Consider the following 17,880-nt stretch of genomic DNA (forward strand, 5'->3'; position numbering starts at 1 on the left):
ATTTTTCCTTAATCATGGATGAACTGTCTTTCTGCACCATGTTGGAGACTGGATGGCTGTATAAAATTTAAAGTCTCCCAGACTATGCCTTAGGTTTCCAAAACAAGTCTTTGTTACTGAAATTTCTATGTAGTTTGCCACTGTCTTCCCCAGTCTGAGCAAAGTAGAGGCATTGGCCTGAGGATGGGATTGGAAAGGTAGGGGGAGGGGTGGTAGATTTCTGTCCTTCTCAGATACCAGACAGTATCTAAACCCTTGGCAAGTCTCCACTCACCCAACTTTCACAAACACCACAACCAAATATTCCCCTCACAGGGACTCCTACCTTGATTTCCATCTTACTGCCTGTTGCTTGAATGCTTTAAGATAGGGAGATTGCTCTCTTGCAAATGAAAACCTTCCTATCAAGTCTATTATGCCTGCTATAATTTCATAAATCTCCATGTAGCTTCTCAACTGACCACACTAAGCCATGTTCACACACTCCCTGAGTTGATCCACTAACACGATACCCAACACTAGATGAATACTGCAGGGTCCTGAGGCATTAAGAAACTGAAAAACAAATGTGCATGACTTGTCTTCAGAATTACTATGTCTCTTCAACCAAAAATTTAAAGAGTAAATTGCAGTTAGGTATAATAGTTTTTAGATTATAAAGTTTCTTCTTACAGAATTATTGCCCAAAATAGTATATTTGGCAATTTTAAGAACAAACCATCATGATTGGTGGTTGATGATAATATCATTTAGAAAATATAAGCAGAAAAGACAACCTTAAGATCAAATAATGCAACATATTTTTCAGTTTGTCTGAAGGTAATACTATATACGTGAAATTATTTCATGTTACATTCTTGTATATATACATAAGGGTCAAAGGTTGTTGATAATTGCTTTTATGATAGCACATTGTTATAATCTATCATGATTTAAGTATAGATGTTAAAGTCACATAGAAAGATGTTATGAAAGAACGTGAAGGAAGAGTTTTCAATGCATATGTTTTAAAACTTTGCCAAAAGAGTTTAAATATTAATTTAAAACTATTTTATATACCTGTTTTTGAATAAATATTACTTAATAAATCTGATATTTAGTCTCTTCTAGAATTATAATTTGCAAGGGGAAAAAATTCAATGGTGTGACTTTTTTTTCAGGCCACATTTAAGGGATGGATGGATATCATGTATGCAGCAGTTGATTCACGAAATGTAAGTCTATTTAGAGGGAAAACTGTTTAATTAGATCTAGTGACTATTTCTACAGTGTTGTAATTTACTGATATTGTCAACAAAATAAAACCATGGGTCAATTTATACAGAATATCTACATTAGAAAAATAAAATATTCAACCTTACGTTACTTCTTCCAAAATTTGATTTGAATGTGTTTCTCTGTTCACTGTGAATGTTCTAACATATCTTTCCTAGTGTCTAGAATAGCAACTGGCACTTAAAAATTTGTAGATTCTATTTGTTCTATTTGTAAATAGAGACATTTTATTTTTGGTTCTAATAGTTCTAGCCATGAATTAAAAGCCCTTACAGATGCTTTCTTCATCTGTCTCAGATTTCCTCCAGCTTTTGATACTTTTTTGTGATAGGAAAGTCTGAATAATGATAAAAGAAAAAAAAAACAAATAAAATCATATTTCTTTTTGGAAAGTTAAATTTTATGATAGAAAGGGCTTTTATAATGTATCTTACACACATCAGCACTTTTGAAATTTTTTGTGGTAATCTCCATATAATTTCTCACTATTTAACAATAAGGAAGGAAATCACATTTTAAAAAAGAGATTGGTTTCTCATATATTGTCAGAGCATAGTAATTAAGCTCAAGATGTTATATCCCTGACACCAAAAACAGGTGGTAAATTAGAGAGAGTTCCTGAACTTTTTTCACCTTATTAAAAAAAAGAAACTATAAGAGCTTGACACCCTGCATTTTATCTCTTTTATTATCAGGAGTCCCATTTATAGGCTCTTTTGAATAATATTAATAATTTATAATTATTAAAGGCTTTCTTACATTATCTCATTTTCTACGGTAGTTTCCTACCTATTTGATTAATTCAAAGTTCTCTCCACCTTTTTAATCAATAACCTACATGACATGCAAATTATTTTCAGTTTCTTCCTTAATAACTTAGCATACACTATTGTATTTTGTTGTTCAGATGCTCAGTCGTGTCTTACTCTTTGCGTCCTTATGGACTGCAGCACATCAGGCTTTCCTGTCCTTCACTGTCTCCCAGAGTTTGCTCAAACTCATGTCCATTGAGTCTGTGATGCCATCCAACTATCTGATCCTCTATTGCCCCCTTTTTTTTCCTGCCTTCAATCTTTCCCAGCATCAGGGTCTTTTCCATTGAGTCAGCTATTCGTATCAGGTAGCCAAACTATTGGAGCTTCAGCTTCAGCATCAGTCCTTCCAGTGTTGATTTCCTTTAGGATTGACTGGTTTGATCTCCTGCAGTCCAAGGGACTCTCAAGAGTCTTCTCCAGCAGCACAGTTTGAAAACATCAGTTCTTCAGAGGTCACACTAGTATATAATCCCTCAGGATTCAAACACCTTACATAAGATGAAATTCAATTGGCTTCTAAAAGTATGGAAAGTTATTCACCCTTACTCTCATTTAGTCAAAAGAGAAGTGCAAATTTAAACCAAAATTAAATATTACCTACGTACTTTCCTGATTGGCAATATTTAAAAGTCTGACAATATCAAGTACTGCCAAGAACGGCAAGAACTCTGGTATGCTGGGGGTGGGGGTTGGGGAATGGGAAATGGGTAAACATTCCTTTAAAAGGCCTCCCTGAAAAAAAATAAAAAATAAAAAAATAAAAGGCCTCCCTGGTGACTCAGATGGTAAAGAATCCACCTGTAGTACAGAAGACCTGGGATAGAACCCAGAGTCGGGAAGATCTCCTGGAGAAAAGAATAGCTACCCACTCCAGTATTATTTTTTTAAATTTTACTTTATTTTACCTTACAATATTGTATTGGTTTTGCCATACATCAACATGAATCTGCCACAGGTATACACGTGTTCCCAATCCCGAACCCCCCTCCCATAACATCTCTCTCGGTCATCCCAGTGCACCAGCCCCAAGCATCCTGTATCCTGCATCAAACCTAGACTGGTGATTTGTTTCTTAAATGATATTATACATGTTTCAATGCCATTCTCCCAAATCACCCCACCCTCTCCCTCTCCCACAGAGTCCAAAAGACTGTTCTATGCATCTGTGTCTCTTTTGCTATCTTGCATACAGGGTTATCATTACCATCTTTCTAAATTCCATATATATGTGTAAGTATACTATATTGGTGTTTTTCTTTCTGGCTTACTTAACTGTGTATAATTGGCTCCAGTTTCATCCACCTCATTAGAACTGATTCAAATGTATTCTTTATAATGTCTGAGTGATACTCCATTGTGTATATTTACCACAGCTTTCTTATCCATTCATATTCTGATGGACATCTAGGTTGCTTTCACGTCCTGGCTATTATAAACAGTGCTGCAATGAACATTGGGTTACACGTGTCTCTTTCAATTCTGGTTTCCTCGATATGTATGCCCAGCAGTGGGATTGCTGGATCATAAGGCAGTTCTATTTCCAGTTTTTTAAGGAATCTCCACACTGTTCTCCATAGTGGCTGTACTAGTTTGCATTCCCACCAACAGTGTAAGAGGGTTCCCTTTTCTCCACACCCTCTCCAGCATTTATTGCTTGTAGACTTTTGGATTGCAGCCATTCTGACTGGTGTGAAATTGTACCTCATTGTGGTTTTGATTGGCATATCTCTGATAATGAGTGATGTTGAGCATCTTTTCATGTGTTTGTTAGCCATCTGTATATCTTCTTTGGAGAAATGTCTATTTAGTTCTTTGGCCCACTTTTTGATTGGGTCATTTATTTTTCTGGAATTGAGCTGCAGGAGTTGCTTGTATATTTTTGAGATTAGTTGTTTGTCAGTTGCTTCATTTGCTATTATTTTCTCCCATTCTGACGACTGTCTTTTCACCTTGCTTATAGTTTCCTTTGTTGTGCAGAAACTTTTAATTTTAATTAGATCTCATTTGTTTATTTTGCTTTTATTTCCAGTATTCTGGGAGGTGGGTCATAGAGGATCCTGCTGTGATTGATGTCAGAGAGTGTTTTGCCTATGTTTTCTAGGAGTTTTATAGTTTCTGGTCTTACATTTAGATCTTTAATCCATTTTGAGTTTATTTTTGTGTGTTGTGTTAGAAAGTGTTCTAATTTCATTCTTTTACAAGTGGTTGACCAGTGTTCCCAGCACCACTTGTTAAAGAGATTGTCTTTAATCCATTGTATATTCTTGCCTCCTTTTTCGAAGATAAGGTGTCCATATGTGTGTGGATTTATCTCTGGGCTTTCTATTTTGTTCCATTGATCTATATTTCTGTCTTTGTGCCAGTACCATACTGTCTTGATGACTGTGGCTTTGTAGTAGAGCCTGAAGTCAGGCAGGTTGATTCCTCCAGTTCCATTCTTTCTCAGGATTGCTTCGGCTATTCGAGGTTTTTTGTATTTCCATACAAATTGTGAAATTATTTGTTCTAGCTCTGTGAAAAATACCGCTGGTAGCTTGATAGGGATTGCATTGAATCTATAGATTGCTTTGGGTAGTATACTCATTTTCACTCTATTGATTGTTCTGATCCATGAACATGGTATATTTCTCCATCTATTAGTGTCCTCTTTGATTTCTTTCACCAGTGTTTTATAGTTTTCTATATATAGGTCTTTAGTTTCTTTAGGTAGATATATTCCTAAGTATTTTATTCTTTTCATTGCAATGGTGAATGGAATTGTTTCCTTAATTTCTCTTTCTATTTTCTCATTATTAGTGTACAGGAATGCAAGGGATTTCTGTGTGTTGATTTTATATCCTGCAACTTTGTATATTCATTGATTAGCTCCAGTAATTTTCTGGTGGAGTCTTTAGGGTTTTCTATGTAGAGGATCATGTCATCTGCAAACAGTGAGAGTTTTACTTCTTTTTTTCCAATTTGGATTCCTTTTATTTCTTTTTCTGCTCTGATTCCTGTGGCCAAAACTTCCAGAACTATGTTGAATAGAAGTGGTGAAAGTGGGGACCCTTGTCTTGTTCCTGACTTTAGGGGAAATGCTTTCAACTTTTCACCATTGAGGATAATGTTTGCTGTGGGTTTGTCATATATAGCTTTTATTATGTTGAGGTATGTTCCTTCTATTCCTGCTTTCTGGAGAGTTTTTATCATAAATGAATGTTGAATTTTGTGAAATGCTTTCTCTGCATCTATTGAGATAATCATATGGCTTTTATTTTTCAATTTGTTAATGTGGTGTATTACATTGATTGATTTGCAGATATTGAAGAATCCTTGCATCCCTGAGATAAAGCTCACTTGGTCATGGTGTATGATCTTTTTAATGTGTTGTTGGATTCTGATTGCTAGAATTTTGTGAAGGATTTTTGCATCTATGTTCATCAGTGATATTGGCCTGTAGTTTTCTTTTTTTGTGTCATCTTTGTCAGGTTTTGGTATTAGGGTGATGGTGGCCTTATAGAATGAGTTTTTGCCTGGAGAATTTCATGAACAGAGGAGACTGGCAGGCTATAGTCCATGGGATCGCAAAGAGTCAGACGCAACTAAGTGACTAACACTTTCACTTTCATTTCTTTAAAAGAGTTGAGCATTATCAACATTATTCATACTTAAAAAAAAAAAACACAGAACTGTGTTGGATAAGAGAGCACATCATTGTTACAGAAACAGTCCTTAAGACCTGCTAAGTACAGTGAATCAATAGACTCATTTTCAGAATGGAAAGATCCTACTGATATACTTATGTCAACACATATGGTAATAATTCTAGTCTAGCAAGAGAAATATATAACAGAAATCAAACCCTTACTCTTACCTATTACTATTGGCCAGGTTCTATTCTAACACTTCTCATATAGTAATATATTTAGCCTTCTGAACTACCATATTAGAGTTGGTTCTGTTTTTTTTCCATTTTACTGATGAAGAAACTGAGTCAGAGAGAGTAAAATTTGAAAGTTTTTAACATAAACTAGTGTAACTGTAGCATCTCTTCTATAGGAAGAGGAAGTCCTCACCCTGCATGCCCCATTGGGGTCTTAAAAGTGCATTCATATCCTAGGCATTTATTGGATGAAATGAATTTTAATTATTCAGACTTTTCTATGAGTTGTTTCATTTTCTCAAGTCAATGAAAGAGTTTGGAGACTCTTCAGTAAGTGTGTTAAACTTGATCTTTCCTAAAATCTGTTTAACTTTTTAAAAATTTCTAGTGATAGAGATATGCTTTGAGAATTGAAAATTCACTGATGTCTTTTCTATGAAACAAGTTTTAGGTCTAATGGTTATCATTTTTTATATTTTGTAGGTAGAATTACAACCCAAGTATGAAGACAATCTGTACATGTATCTGTATTTTGTCATCTTTATTATTTTTGGTTCATTCTTTACTCTAAACCTTTTCATTGGTGTCATCATAGATAACTTCAACCAGCAGAAAAAAAAGATAAGTATACTAAAACTTCATCTTTGCTCTAAAGTGCTAACTAAACATATCACACTGTTTCCTTTTGGCTCCAAGTGCAGTCATCAAAAAGAAAGAATATAAAATTCAGAAATTATTTTGACTTAATCATCTATGAGTTTTTAAGTGATTGATAATTCAGATGGCTGAATTACTATCAGCTATCTGAAAGTACTGATATTTCCAGTACAGAAATCTGACTAATTTACACATTGACTATATGCATATCTAAAACACGTTAGTTAGTAACTTTAGAATAGAATGTGGAGACATTTTTGACACAGTTACTAATATGGATTTTATAGCTACAAAGAACATGATTTTTACAAGTTTTCCTTTCATTTCTTTACTTTGGAGGTCAAGACATTTTTATGACAGAAGAACAGAAGAAATACTACAATGCAATGAAAAAATTGGGTTCAAAGAAACCACAAAAACCCATACCTCGACCTGCTGTAAGAATAGCATACTTTCATCATTAATAAAAGCTATGTTATCTATCACTTTTATAGCCCAAATTGCTAGATATTGATTTTCATGTATTTGCAAAACAGTTTCTGCCTTAGCAATGTGACCGGATAGCCTCAATAGTCTAAGTATTTGGTATTTTTTAGATACATAATATGTAGAAATTATGTAATATATTTTATACACAGACATAAAATATATATAAGTAAAAATGTTCAGGCTTATATACCAATATTATTCCATAGGATTGATGTCACTGAGGAGCTTCTAATAATGTAGAGAAGACAACATATTCGTATATACATAGTGTAGAAATATTGAATGTTCTCAGAGTGCAGTGAGGACCAATTGGGATAATTGATACATCTTGGATATGCCCCATATTCTGTCCAGCTCTGCAGTTTGAATGGAATCATTAATGAAACAAGTCATAGGTCTTTTTTGTTCCTGGTTTTTAAGAAAAATTTCCTATTTCCTCCGAGCATCTTGCCCTAAATCAGATGACATCATTCTCTATGGCTTTTTATGGTGATTGCAATTGTATATTTGCCAGTGGCTACTGGTCTGTTTGGTTGCTGCAAGGAATTGTTGTCAGCAGAGTCCCTGAGTTCTTTCATGTTTCAGAACTCCTCTCTGAAGGTATACAGGGTACAAGGTAGTCAAGTGTTCCCCAGGAATCATGGCTCTATGACTCCATTAGTGATGATGTAAAACTAGCTAACCTAAAACTGGCCATGCCCCTATTCTGTTTGTAAGATAGCCAAAAGCCCAAAGAAAGTAGATGGTAATATTGGACAAAACAAAAGGAATGTATACTTTGAGCCTACTTTTTGAGAAATAATACAACTTGAATGGATAAAGGAGAAAAGCAGAGTAATGACTTATATGAAAAAACAAACACTCCAAAGTCATGGAAATAAATATTGCAGTGGAGAACAGCGATATATTTTTGAAATAGTAAGTAGGAAAACACAAGGTTTTCTGGGTTAAATGAGTCAAGCCCACTATGAATCCGAATAAACCCATCTTAATTTAGCCAAGTAAAAATATGATACAGTTAAGTGAACAGCATCGTAATGTGAAGAAAAAGAGATTTTTAGAGACTCTTATGGGGGGCAGGAGGAGAAGGGGATGACAGAGGATGAGATGGCTGGATGGCATCACTGACTCGATGGACATGAGTTTGGGTGAACTCCGAGAGTTGATGATGGACAGGGAGGCCTGGCGTGCTGTGATTCATGGGGTTGCAAAGAGTCAGACATAACTGAGTGACTGAACTGAACTGAACTGATGAGAAAATATTAGACACAAAGTAATGCTGGGCCTTAGACAAGAAGATGAACCCTTACATACAAGATGAGTCCACAATACAGGGTCATGCCAATAGGACTGGAAATAAATGAGCCAACAAGAAGGCTCAGTGGGAAGAGGAACCTATAAAATATAGGAAAAGAGGGAGGACATATAGATAATAAAGAATGTAAAGCAGTTAATGTTTTGTGAAATTATTGATTCTGTTAATGTAACTGAAAGTTCTGTAAAGGCGTTTGGAAGATTAGGTCTTATGAATATGGCATAAGGATTTTAGAGTTGTCATTGTCATACATAATTCAGTTGAGCTCTAAAGCATAGGTTCATTTTTGAAAGATAATTATACCAAAAAAAAAAAAGTGCTGAGTGTGAAGCCTTGTGCACGTCACCATTATAGAAGAGGTAAATCAGTGAAAGAGTGAGATTTATTAGTAAGGCAGCACATACATGTAGATAATGAGAACAAAATTTAATGGCTGTTTAATTACATCAGATAACATGTAGATTTACTTTAGTAGGGGTAGGGATGCACAGGAAATGATGTGTGCATTTAGCTAGAATATTATTGGAAACCATGTGGCAAGTTAATTCAGTCATTCATTTACAATGTATGATGCTAAGCATTTGGAATTCAATACTAAACAGAGAGTCTATCTGGTAATCAAATAGTCACACCAACAAATAGAAATATCCTAGAAGGAAAGAATCCATTTAGCTATGAGAGCTGATAAGAAAGAAAGGGCTGATTAATCAGAGAAGGCTTTACTGAGCATGAGCCTAGGCCTGAAGAATGAGGAAGTGTCTATAGGCCATGTAAGAAGATCAGAGGGATGTATATGTGAAGGTCCTGAGGTAGGAAGGCCAGTGAGGCTGGAGTGTAGAGGGTGGGGGTTCATTTGGGACATGGTGAGAATGAACAGGTTAGGATGGTCCAGACTTTTCTGGGCTTCTTAGGCCGCATTAAGACAAGTCTTTGTCCTTAGAGCAAAGCGAAGCCATTGAGCAGAACCTGGTCAGTTTGGGTGTCGTGACTATCACCGAACCAGCATTGACAGAGGCAGTGTGCGCAGCATAGACTCATTGTGGAACTATTTCAGGGGTGATAGCCTGAACCAGAGTGGTGTGGAGATGAATAAAATGGATTTGTGAGCTATCATAAGAATGAAATGAAAAGGTTTACTAATTGAATATGAGAAGTGAAGAAGGAAGCAAGAAAGATGACTTATGGGTTTCTGCCTTACACGCTAGATGAAGAGTGGTGTCACACAGAATAAGAAGCAGGGACATGAATGGAAAAAACCCCTGGAGATGCTAGTTTACAGAATTTGAAAATCAAAAGGGGATTCTGAAAGAGAATGAATGTTAGAAGTAGTAGTAAATTTTCTAAAGTAGTAAAGTTTCTAAAGATTGAGAGATTAGTTTCAGAGCAAAGCAGCAATTCTAGAGAGGAAGAGATTGAAGAGAAAAGGAATAAATGTAGAATAAAACTGCACAGGATGTGGCTCAAAAACAGTGTAGATTAGGTTACAGAGGGAAAGGGACTGAGTCCTCCAATGATTTTGGAGTAGTATAGAAAAAGATAGGTGTGGAAATCAATATAATATAAAAAGATAGGTGTGGAAATCAATATAATATAAAATGACAAAAAGGAAGAGGAGTTTCTTTATGACAATTGACTTTGGTGTTCTCAAAAAAGAAGTAAGAATAGAGGGCAAAAGAATAGGAAATTTCTGAGAAGTTTGAAGTTATCCTGGGAGCAAGTGAGAGACAAAGGATTGCTAATCATTAGGAAGAGCCAAGACAAAGTGAGAGAACATAAGGCTCTAGGGAACATGGCTTCCTCCAGCATATTCTGAAATTTAAATATGAGACAGTGACTGTGCAGTGGAGTTGTATGTTGATCTAACCCACTGGAAAACTCAATGGGCAAAGAATCTAAAGAGATTTTTACTGAAAATGCTGATATGAACATAAATAGCAAGTTGCTGCTTTTCAGCCATGTTGAATCTGCTTCACTCTAGGTGCTGTATCTGTGGAAGAAAATTGATTTTTTAATTAAATAAAAGCAAACCATTTGCAATAAAATGTCATAAATTTTATGAAAAATGTAAGCACAAAACTGTCTGAGGTCACAGAGTGCTTAAAACTTAAAACTGAGTTAGGATACACCAGACTGAGAAGGGGAGTCTAATAATGCCCCTTGACAGAAGCATTATGACAGAGAGGGATAAACAAGATAAAACAGTATGGTACAAGAGTGGTAGCAAGTATCAGAAGGGTAGAAATAAGGGGAACATAACCAGACTTGGAAAGGTAGACTTCAGTACCCAAGAGCTAAGAACAAGGGGCTTGGAACTGGAATTAAACGCATTTAAGTTGAAGGAGGCGCTCGAAGAACAGATCCAGCTGAAACAATGTAAGTCCAGTCCATCAGGCTAAATATGTATTCAGAGAAAATACATATTTTATTCATGTGTTTATTTATGCAAAAATAAAATGTTTTTGCAAAATATAACAAACCAGTAGTATTTGATATCCCAGAGTTAATGGATACCTCTTCCAGTCGGGCAGGGGCAGAACATTAGCACAGAGAATCCAGACCAATAAAGGCATCCGTCTGGAATGCAGACTGTGAGCTTAGATATAGCAGAAGGTCTGTAGTTCTAGCTGAGAAGGTAGAGGATGACCTAGCACAGGTGAGCCAAGTTCCAAGCTCTAGGATGATGAGTATTGAGCACACAGAGGTGAAAAGAAGGAAAAAAAAAACAGGGGGCAGTGAACATAATTGCTTTACAAGATGAGGACTTAACTTCATAAACAAGACATAAGGCTAGTTAGTGCTTGGAAATTAAGTCCAGACTGAATAGGGCAAAGTTTGAACATCTAAATTTTAAGCTATAATTTTTTAAAAGATGCTGTTATTCTTGTAGCAGTTACCTCATATAAACTTCACTCTGCTTTCCTTTGTCTTAACATCTTACCTAACCATAGATGGGTCAGCAAAACTAAGAAATTTACCCTGGTATGATACTATTAAATAAAATATAGAATTTACTGGATTTTACCAACTGGACATCAATGTCCTTTTACTTGAACTATAATTTTAAAAGCATCTTCTCAGCTGAACCTTAAGGTAAAATTTAAGATGCTGTGGCTTTGCTGCACATAGTGGGTGGGGAATATAAAGGAAGAAACTAGGGGGGAAATGACCCAAAAACGCTAGAAAAGTATTCATTCATTAGTTCTTCAAAGTTAATTTTGATGCTCACCCCAAACATAGAAGATAACAAAGATTCATTATGCTGCTGCTGCTGCTAAGTTGCTTCAGTCGTGTCCGACTCTGTGCGATGCCGTAGACGGCAGCCCACCAGGCTCCCCCGTCCCTGGGATTCTCCAGGCAAGATCACTGGAGTGGGTTGCCATTTCCTTCTCCAATGCAAGAAAGTGAAAGCGAAGTCGCTCAGTGTCGGACTCTTCGCGACCCCATGGACTGCAGCCTACCGTCCATGGGATTTTCCAGGCAAGAGTACTGGAGTGGGGTGCTATCGCCTTCTCCGAACAAAGATTCATTATAGTGATTAATAGTTACTGTCTACTGTACACATGGTTATGTTTGAGGCACTGAGAAACTAAAAGGTGGTTCTTAACATAAAATCAGTTTACAAAATCTGCTATCATAAACAGTATAAATAGAACAAATACATTTGGAAAGAGCTGGATATTCCAGTATGCAAAATTTTCTTCCAAGTGTAAAACAAACATGGAATGTTTTATAATAAAAGCTATATTTTCATATTGCTATGTTAAAATCAGATAACTTGGACTTGTTTTGTTTTTCAGTCTCTAAGGGAATTTCACATACTCTTTTTTTTGCAGAACAAATTCCAAGGGATGGTCTTTGATTTCGTAACCAAACAAGTCTTCGATATCAGCATCATGATCCTTATCTGCCTCAACATGGTGACCATGATGGTGGAGACTGACGACCAGAGTCAAGAAATGACCAACATTCTGTACTGGATTAATCTGGTGTTTATCGTTCTCTTCACTGGAGAATGTGTGCTGAAACTGATCTCTCTTCGTTATTACTATTTCACCATCGGATGGAATATTTTTGATTTTGTGGTGGTTATTCTCTCCATTGTAGGTAAGAAGAGGTGCTTTCACTCAAGTGAAATTTTTAGGAGTAAAAATTTGTGTTTTAAATCTTTAAAGTATTTTTAACTAATACTTTCTCATTCATCCCAAAATTTCAAATAAAGTCTAATGAAGAGTCCATTCTCAGCTTGTCATTTATCTAACTGTGTGCTGTGCATAAAACTATTTGTAAAAAAAAAAGAGAGAATTTATATTATTTATATTTATATTATACACACAGCTTTTGTGTATCATCTTGTCCCATGCCAGAAGAAAATAACTGCAACTTTGGCATAATAAACAGTCATACTCTTGTGGTATAGACAAGTATTGCTTTGAATAAACAATTCACACACATGGACACATATTAATCAGTAGAAGTAGTCAAATAATTGTCCTTGATAATTGGAATAACATGTTGTGTGCTTATATATATTTGCACTCAAACGAGCCTCATGTCATCTTTGGGTTCAGATAATTTTCTACAGTGCATAATATTCTTTTTCAAAAGTAGACATTTTGTTCAAAAAAATCAAAGCAGATTCATTTCATCAATACATATTGCTTGTGTGTAGGATGTTAAATCAGGTGCTAGAAGTAAAGTTCTGCCTGTTTGAGGAAAGAGAACATACACATAGAATAGTAGTATTCCACTGTTTATATACTTTTGCTGGTTAAATAGAACTTTGAAATAAGGTGTCATTCCATTTGATCCCAATGATGGTGCTATAGGGAAGTAATGTAGTGATTAAGGGAGGAGACTCCTGGGAGACGACGTGGTGCATCCATGTCTTCATTCTTTACCAGTTCTGTGACCTATGGCAAGAGGAATCTCACCTCTCCGATCCCTGGTTTCCCAAGAAATATTTTTGTAAGGTGGTGGTGTGAGGATTAAATGAGATTATGAAAGTAAGTGCACTTAGCACTTATGTATAGCACAAAGAAAAGACTTAGTAAATGTTAAGCCTAACCACCACCAACAAAACTATTTAATAGCTATTATCACCATTTGGCAATGGATAAAATCATTGCCAGGATTCAGTCCCAAGTATGTCTGTCTGGAAAGCCTGGGTTGTGTCTTCTGCCACCTCCCAAATAAAGTTGATCAAACCATCTGAGAAGAATAAGTCTCATATTCCTAATCTAAAATCACATGCTTTATCCATTAGTCCTTATGCAAATACTAGTATAAAACTAGTATTTCAGAAACATAAATCCATTTCTATACTTGGCTACCATATACATTGTGTCTTTTGGTATCTGCTTTACTTGAACCAGGAAAAATGACCATTAATACCTTCAGTTAGTATAAAACTGTTAATGTTATAGCACTAAACATACCAGTTTCATTTTGCTAACTGAATATTGCAGATTATGTGTATGTAAATGTGTGTGTGTGTGTACCAAATTCTCATGTCCACATTTTATAAAACTAGTATGTACTTGTGTGTATGTGTATACCTAATTCTCATGTCCACATTTTGTAAAAATTGTTAGTGCTTATCTTAGAAATGTACATGTTCGTTTGCTGCCATTACATATAACATTATTTTTGTTGTATCTTGGCTTTCCATAGGTATGTTTCTGGCTGAGCTGATAGAGAAATATTTTGTGTCCCCTACCTTGTTCCGAGTGATCCGTCTTGCCAGGATTGGCCGAATCCTGCGTCTGATCAAAGGGGCCAAGGGGATCCGCACGCTGCTCTTTGCTTTGATGATGTCCCTTCCTGCGCTGTTTAACATCGGCCTCCTGCTCTTCCTGGTCATGTTCATCTATGCCATCTTTGGAATGTCCAACTTCGCCTATGTTAAGAGGGAGGTTGGAATTGACGACATGTTCAACTTTGAGACCTTCGGCAACAGCATGATCTGCCTGTTCCAGATTACCACCTCTGCTGGCTGGGATGGATTGCTAGCGCCTATCCTCAACAGTGGACCTCCAGACTGTGACCCTGAAAAAGACCACCCTGGCAGCTCAGTTAAGGGAGACTGTGGAAACCCATCTGTTGGGATTTTCTTCTTTGTCAGTTACATCATCATATCATTTCTGGTCGTGGTGAACATGTACATTGCTGTCATCCTGGAGAACTTCAGTGTTGCTACTGAAGAAAGTGCAGAGCCCCTGAGTGAGGACGACTTTGAGATGTTCTACGAGGTTTGGGAGAAGTTTGATCCCGACGCCACCCAGTTCATAGAGTTCTCCAAGCTCTCTGATTTTGCAGCTGCCCTGGATCCTCCTCTTCTCATAGCAAAACCGAACAAAGTCCAGCTCATTGCCATGGACCTGCCCATGGTCAGTGGGGACAGGATCCACTGCCTTGACATCTTATTTGCCTTTACAAAGCGTGTTTTGGGTGAGAGTGGAGAGATGGATGCCCTTCGAATCCAGATGGAAGAAAGATTCATGGCATCGAACCCCTCCAAAGTCTCATATGAGCCCATTACAACCACTCTGAAACGCAAACAAGAGGAGGTGTCTGCTATTGTTATCCAGAGGGCTTATAGACGCTACCTCTTGAAGCAAAAAGTTAAAAAAGTTTCTAGTATATATAAGAAAGACAAAGGCAAAGAAGGTGAGGGAACACCCATCAAAGAAGATATCCTCATTGATAAACTAAATGAGAATTCAACTCCAGAGAAAACCGACATGACCCCTTCCACCACGTCTCCACCTTCCTATGACAGTGTGACCAAACCCGAGAAAGAAAAATTTGAAAAAGACAAATCAGAAAAGGAAGACAAAGGGAAAGATATCAGGGAAAGTAAAAAGTAAAAGGAAACAATATTCCATTTTGTGATCAATTGTTTACAGCCCGTGATGGTGATGTGTTGGTGTCAACAGGACTCCGACAGGAGGTCTATGCCAAACTGACTGTTTTTACAAATGTATACTTAAGGTCAGTGCCTATAACAAGACAGGGGCCTCTGGTCAGCAAACTGGGACTCAACAAACCAGAGAAACAGCATCGACAGGAGGTTTCTGTGTCCACAACCAGCTGACACTGCTGAAGAGCAGAGAGTAATGGCTACTCAGACTCTAGGAACCAATTTAAAGGGGGGAGGGAAGTTAAATTTTTATGTAAATTCAACACGCGACACTTGATAACAGTAATTGTCACCGCTGTTTATGTTCTAACTGCCACACCTGCCATATTTTTACAAAATGTATGCTGTGAATTGGTCACTTTTTTTTTTTAATTCACAGGTTGTTTACTATTATATGTGACTATTTTTGTAAATGGGTTTACGTTTGGGGAGAGGGAGTAAAGGTAAGAAATTCTATGTTTCTCTATTGTATAACTGGATATATTTTAAATGAAAGCATGCTGCACTTCTCATTGTCACGTAAAAAAAAAAAAATCATGTCACAAAAGGGAAGAGTTTACTTCTTGTGTCAGGATGTCTTCAGATTTTTGAGGTGCTTAAATAGCTGTTCATGTTTTTAAGATGTTTCATCCAGAAAAATTTTACTGTGCCTGTAAATGTTCCATAGGATCCACAAGCATTAAGAAGTTGTTTTATTTTTACATAATTCATTACATATACATGTATATATGTATATGTGCACGTATATACATATATATGTATACACAGAGAGAGAAACACACACACACATATACACACACCATTACATAGTCATTCTGAGTCCTGGCAGCATGACTATAACATTTTTGATAAGTGTCCTTTGGCATAAAATAAAAATATCCTATCAGTCCTTTCTAAAAACCTGAATTGACCAAAAAGCATCCCCCACCACCACTTTATAAAGTTGATTCTGCTTTTTCCTACAGTATTGTTTAGCCATCTTCTGCTCTTGGTAAGGTTGACATAGAATATGTCAATTCAAAAAATAAAAAAGTCTGCTTTGTAAATAGTAATTTTACCCAGTGGTGCATGTTTGAGCAAACAAAAATGACGACTTAAGCACAGTATTTATTGCATCAAATATGTACCACAGAAGTAGAGTTTGCAAGCTTTCAACAGGTAATATGATGTGACTGGTTCCATTATAGTTTGACGCTGTCACTGCTGCATGTTTATCTTGCCTCTGCTGCTGCCTCTTATTCCTTCCACTGTTCAGAAGTCTAATATGGGAAGCCATATGTCAGTGGTAAAGTGAAGCAAATTGTTCTACCAAGACCTCATTCTTCATGTCATTAAGCAATAGGTTGCAGCAAACAATGAAGAGCTTCTCGCATTTTATCCTTCCAATCTTAATTGAATACTCTATGGTAAAAAGCCCAGTGTACAAACAGGTTGCTAGCTGCTTAATTCTGTTGACAATATATGGTTAGAGTTTTCTAAGAAGATATAAATATTGTAAAAAGTTCATTTTATTTTCTTTTTCAGCCTTTTTGTACATAAATGAGAAATTAAAAGTATCTTCAGGTTGATGTCACAGTCACTATTGTTAGTTTCTGTTCCTAGCACTTTTAAATTAAAGCACTTCACGAAATAAGAAACAAAGAGTAAAATGCAGTGTAGATTCCTGCTTTTTATTAGTACTGTAAACTTTGCACACATTTCAATGTGAAACGAATCTCAGACTAAGTCCAGCATTTATTTGCTTTCATAGTGATGCCTTATCATCGAAAGAGGCTTAAGGAATGATGAGTTGATATTCTTGGCATTGCTTGAATCAGATGTTTCCACCTAGTCTTTTTATTCAATAAATCATCAGTCTTTTCCAGTGTTTGTTTACACAGATAGATCGTATTCTTACCAACCCATATGACATTAGAACTTTATCAGATATGATATGAGATCCAAGCTTTATTCCACAAAAATCATATAAATGAAATTATATTACCAGTCACAGCAAAACATTTTGTGTTTCTTTCACAAGCGACATTAAATGTAGATTCTTTATACTAAAGCTATTGACTTGTAGTGTGTTGGTGAAATGCATGCAGGAAAATGCTCTTACCATAAAGAACGGTAAACCACATTACAATCAAGGCAAAGAATAAAGGTTTTGCTTTTGGTTTTGTATTTAATTGTTCTTTGTTTCTATCTTGGAAATGCCATTTAAAGGTACATTTCTATCATGTAAAATGATCTATCAGAAAAAATGTAAAAAATACACATTAAATATAATAATTCACCTTTAAATTTTTTCATGGAATGGAAAGTAATTAAGAAGAGTGTACTGGATATCTAGTTTTAATATTGGCCAAAAACCTAGATACGGTATTGGATAGAGTAGTGGAAAATTACAAAAATTAATAAAAAATTGACTAACATTTTAGCTTGTGCATCCTTTCTCCTGCCTGTCTGCCTGCTGCTCTGTTTCTGTCTTGTTATTCTCTCTTCCCATTTTGGTTCCTTCCCTGTGTATCCTTGATCTACTTTCCTATATACTTTTCATCACTTC

General features: G+C 36.1%; 1 protein-coding gene across 4 annotated transcripts in view; it reads left to right on the plus strand.

Moving 5' to 3' along the window:
• The window catches only part of SCN2A (sodium voltage-gated channel alpha subunit 2), a 145,985-nt gene extending 128,231 nt beyond the window's left edge, over window positions 1–17,754 (plus strand). For 3 of the 4 annotated variants that reach the window (XM_018063994.1, XM_018064007.1, XM_018063997.1), the window contains exons 23-27: window positions 1,161–1,214; window positions 6,436–6,573; window positions 6,942–7,046; window positions 12,247–12,517; window positions 14,084–17,754. In XM_018063994.1, coding sequence (XP_017919483.1) covers window positions 1,161–1,214; window positions 6,436–6,573; window positions 6,942–7,046; window positions 12,247–12,517; window positions 14,084–15,279 — 1,764 coding nt within the window. In that variant the 3' untranslated portion in view covers window positions 15,280–17,754. The remainder of the gene's footprint in view (window positions 1–1,160; window positions 1,215–6,435; window positions 6,574–6,941; window positions 7,047–12,246; window positions 12,518–14,083) is intronic. The other variant, XM_018064002.1, reaches the window with a different exon arrangement.

This window comes from Capra hircus, chromosome 2 (assembly GCF_001704415.2).
Source record: "Capra hircus breed San Clemente chromosome 2, ASM170441v1, whole genome shotgun sequence".
Lineage (NCBI taxonomy): Eukaryota > Metazoa > Chordata > Mammalia > Artiodactyla > Bovidae > Capra > Capra hircus.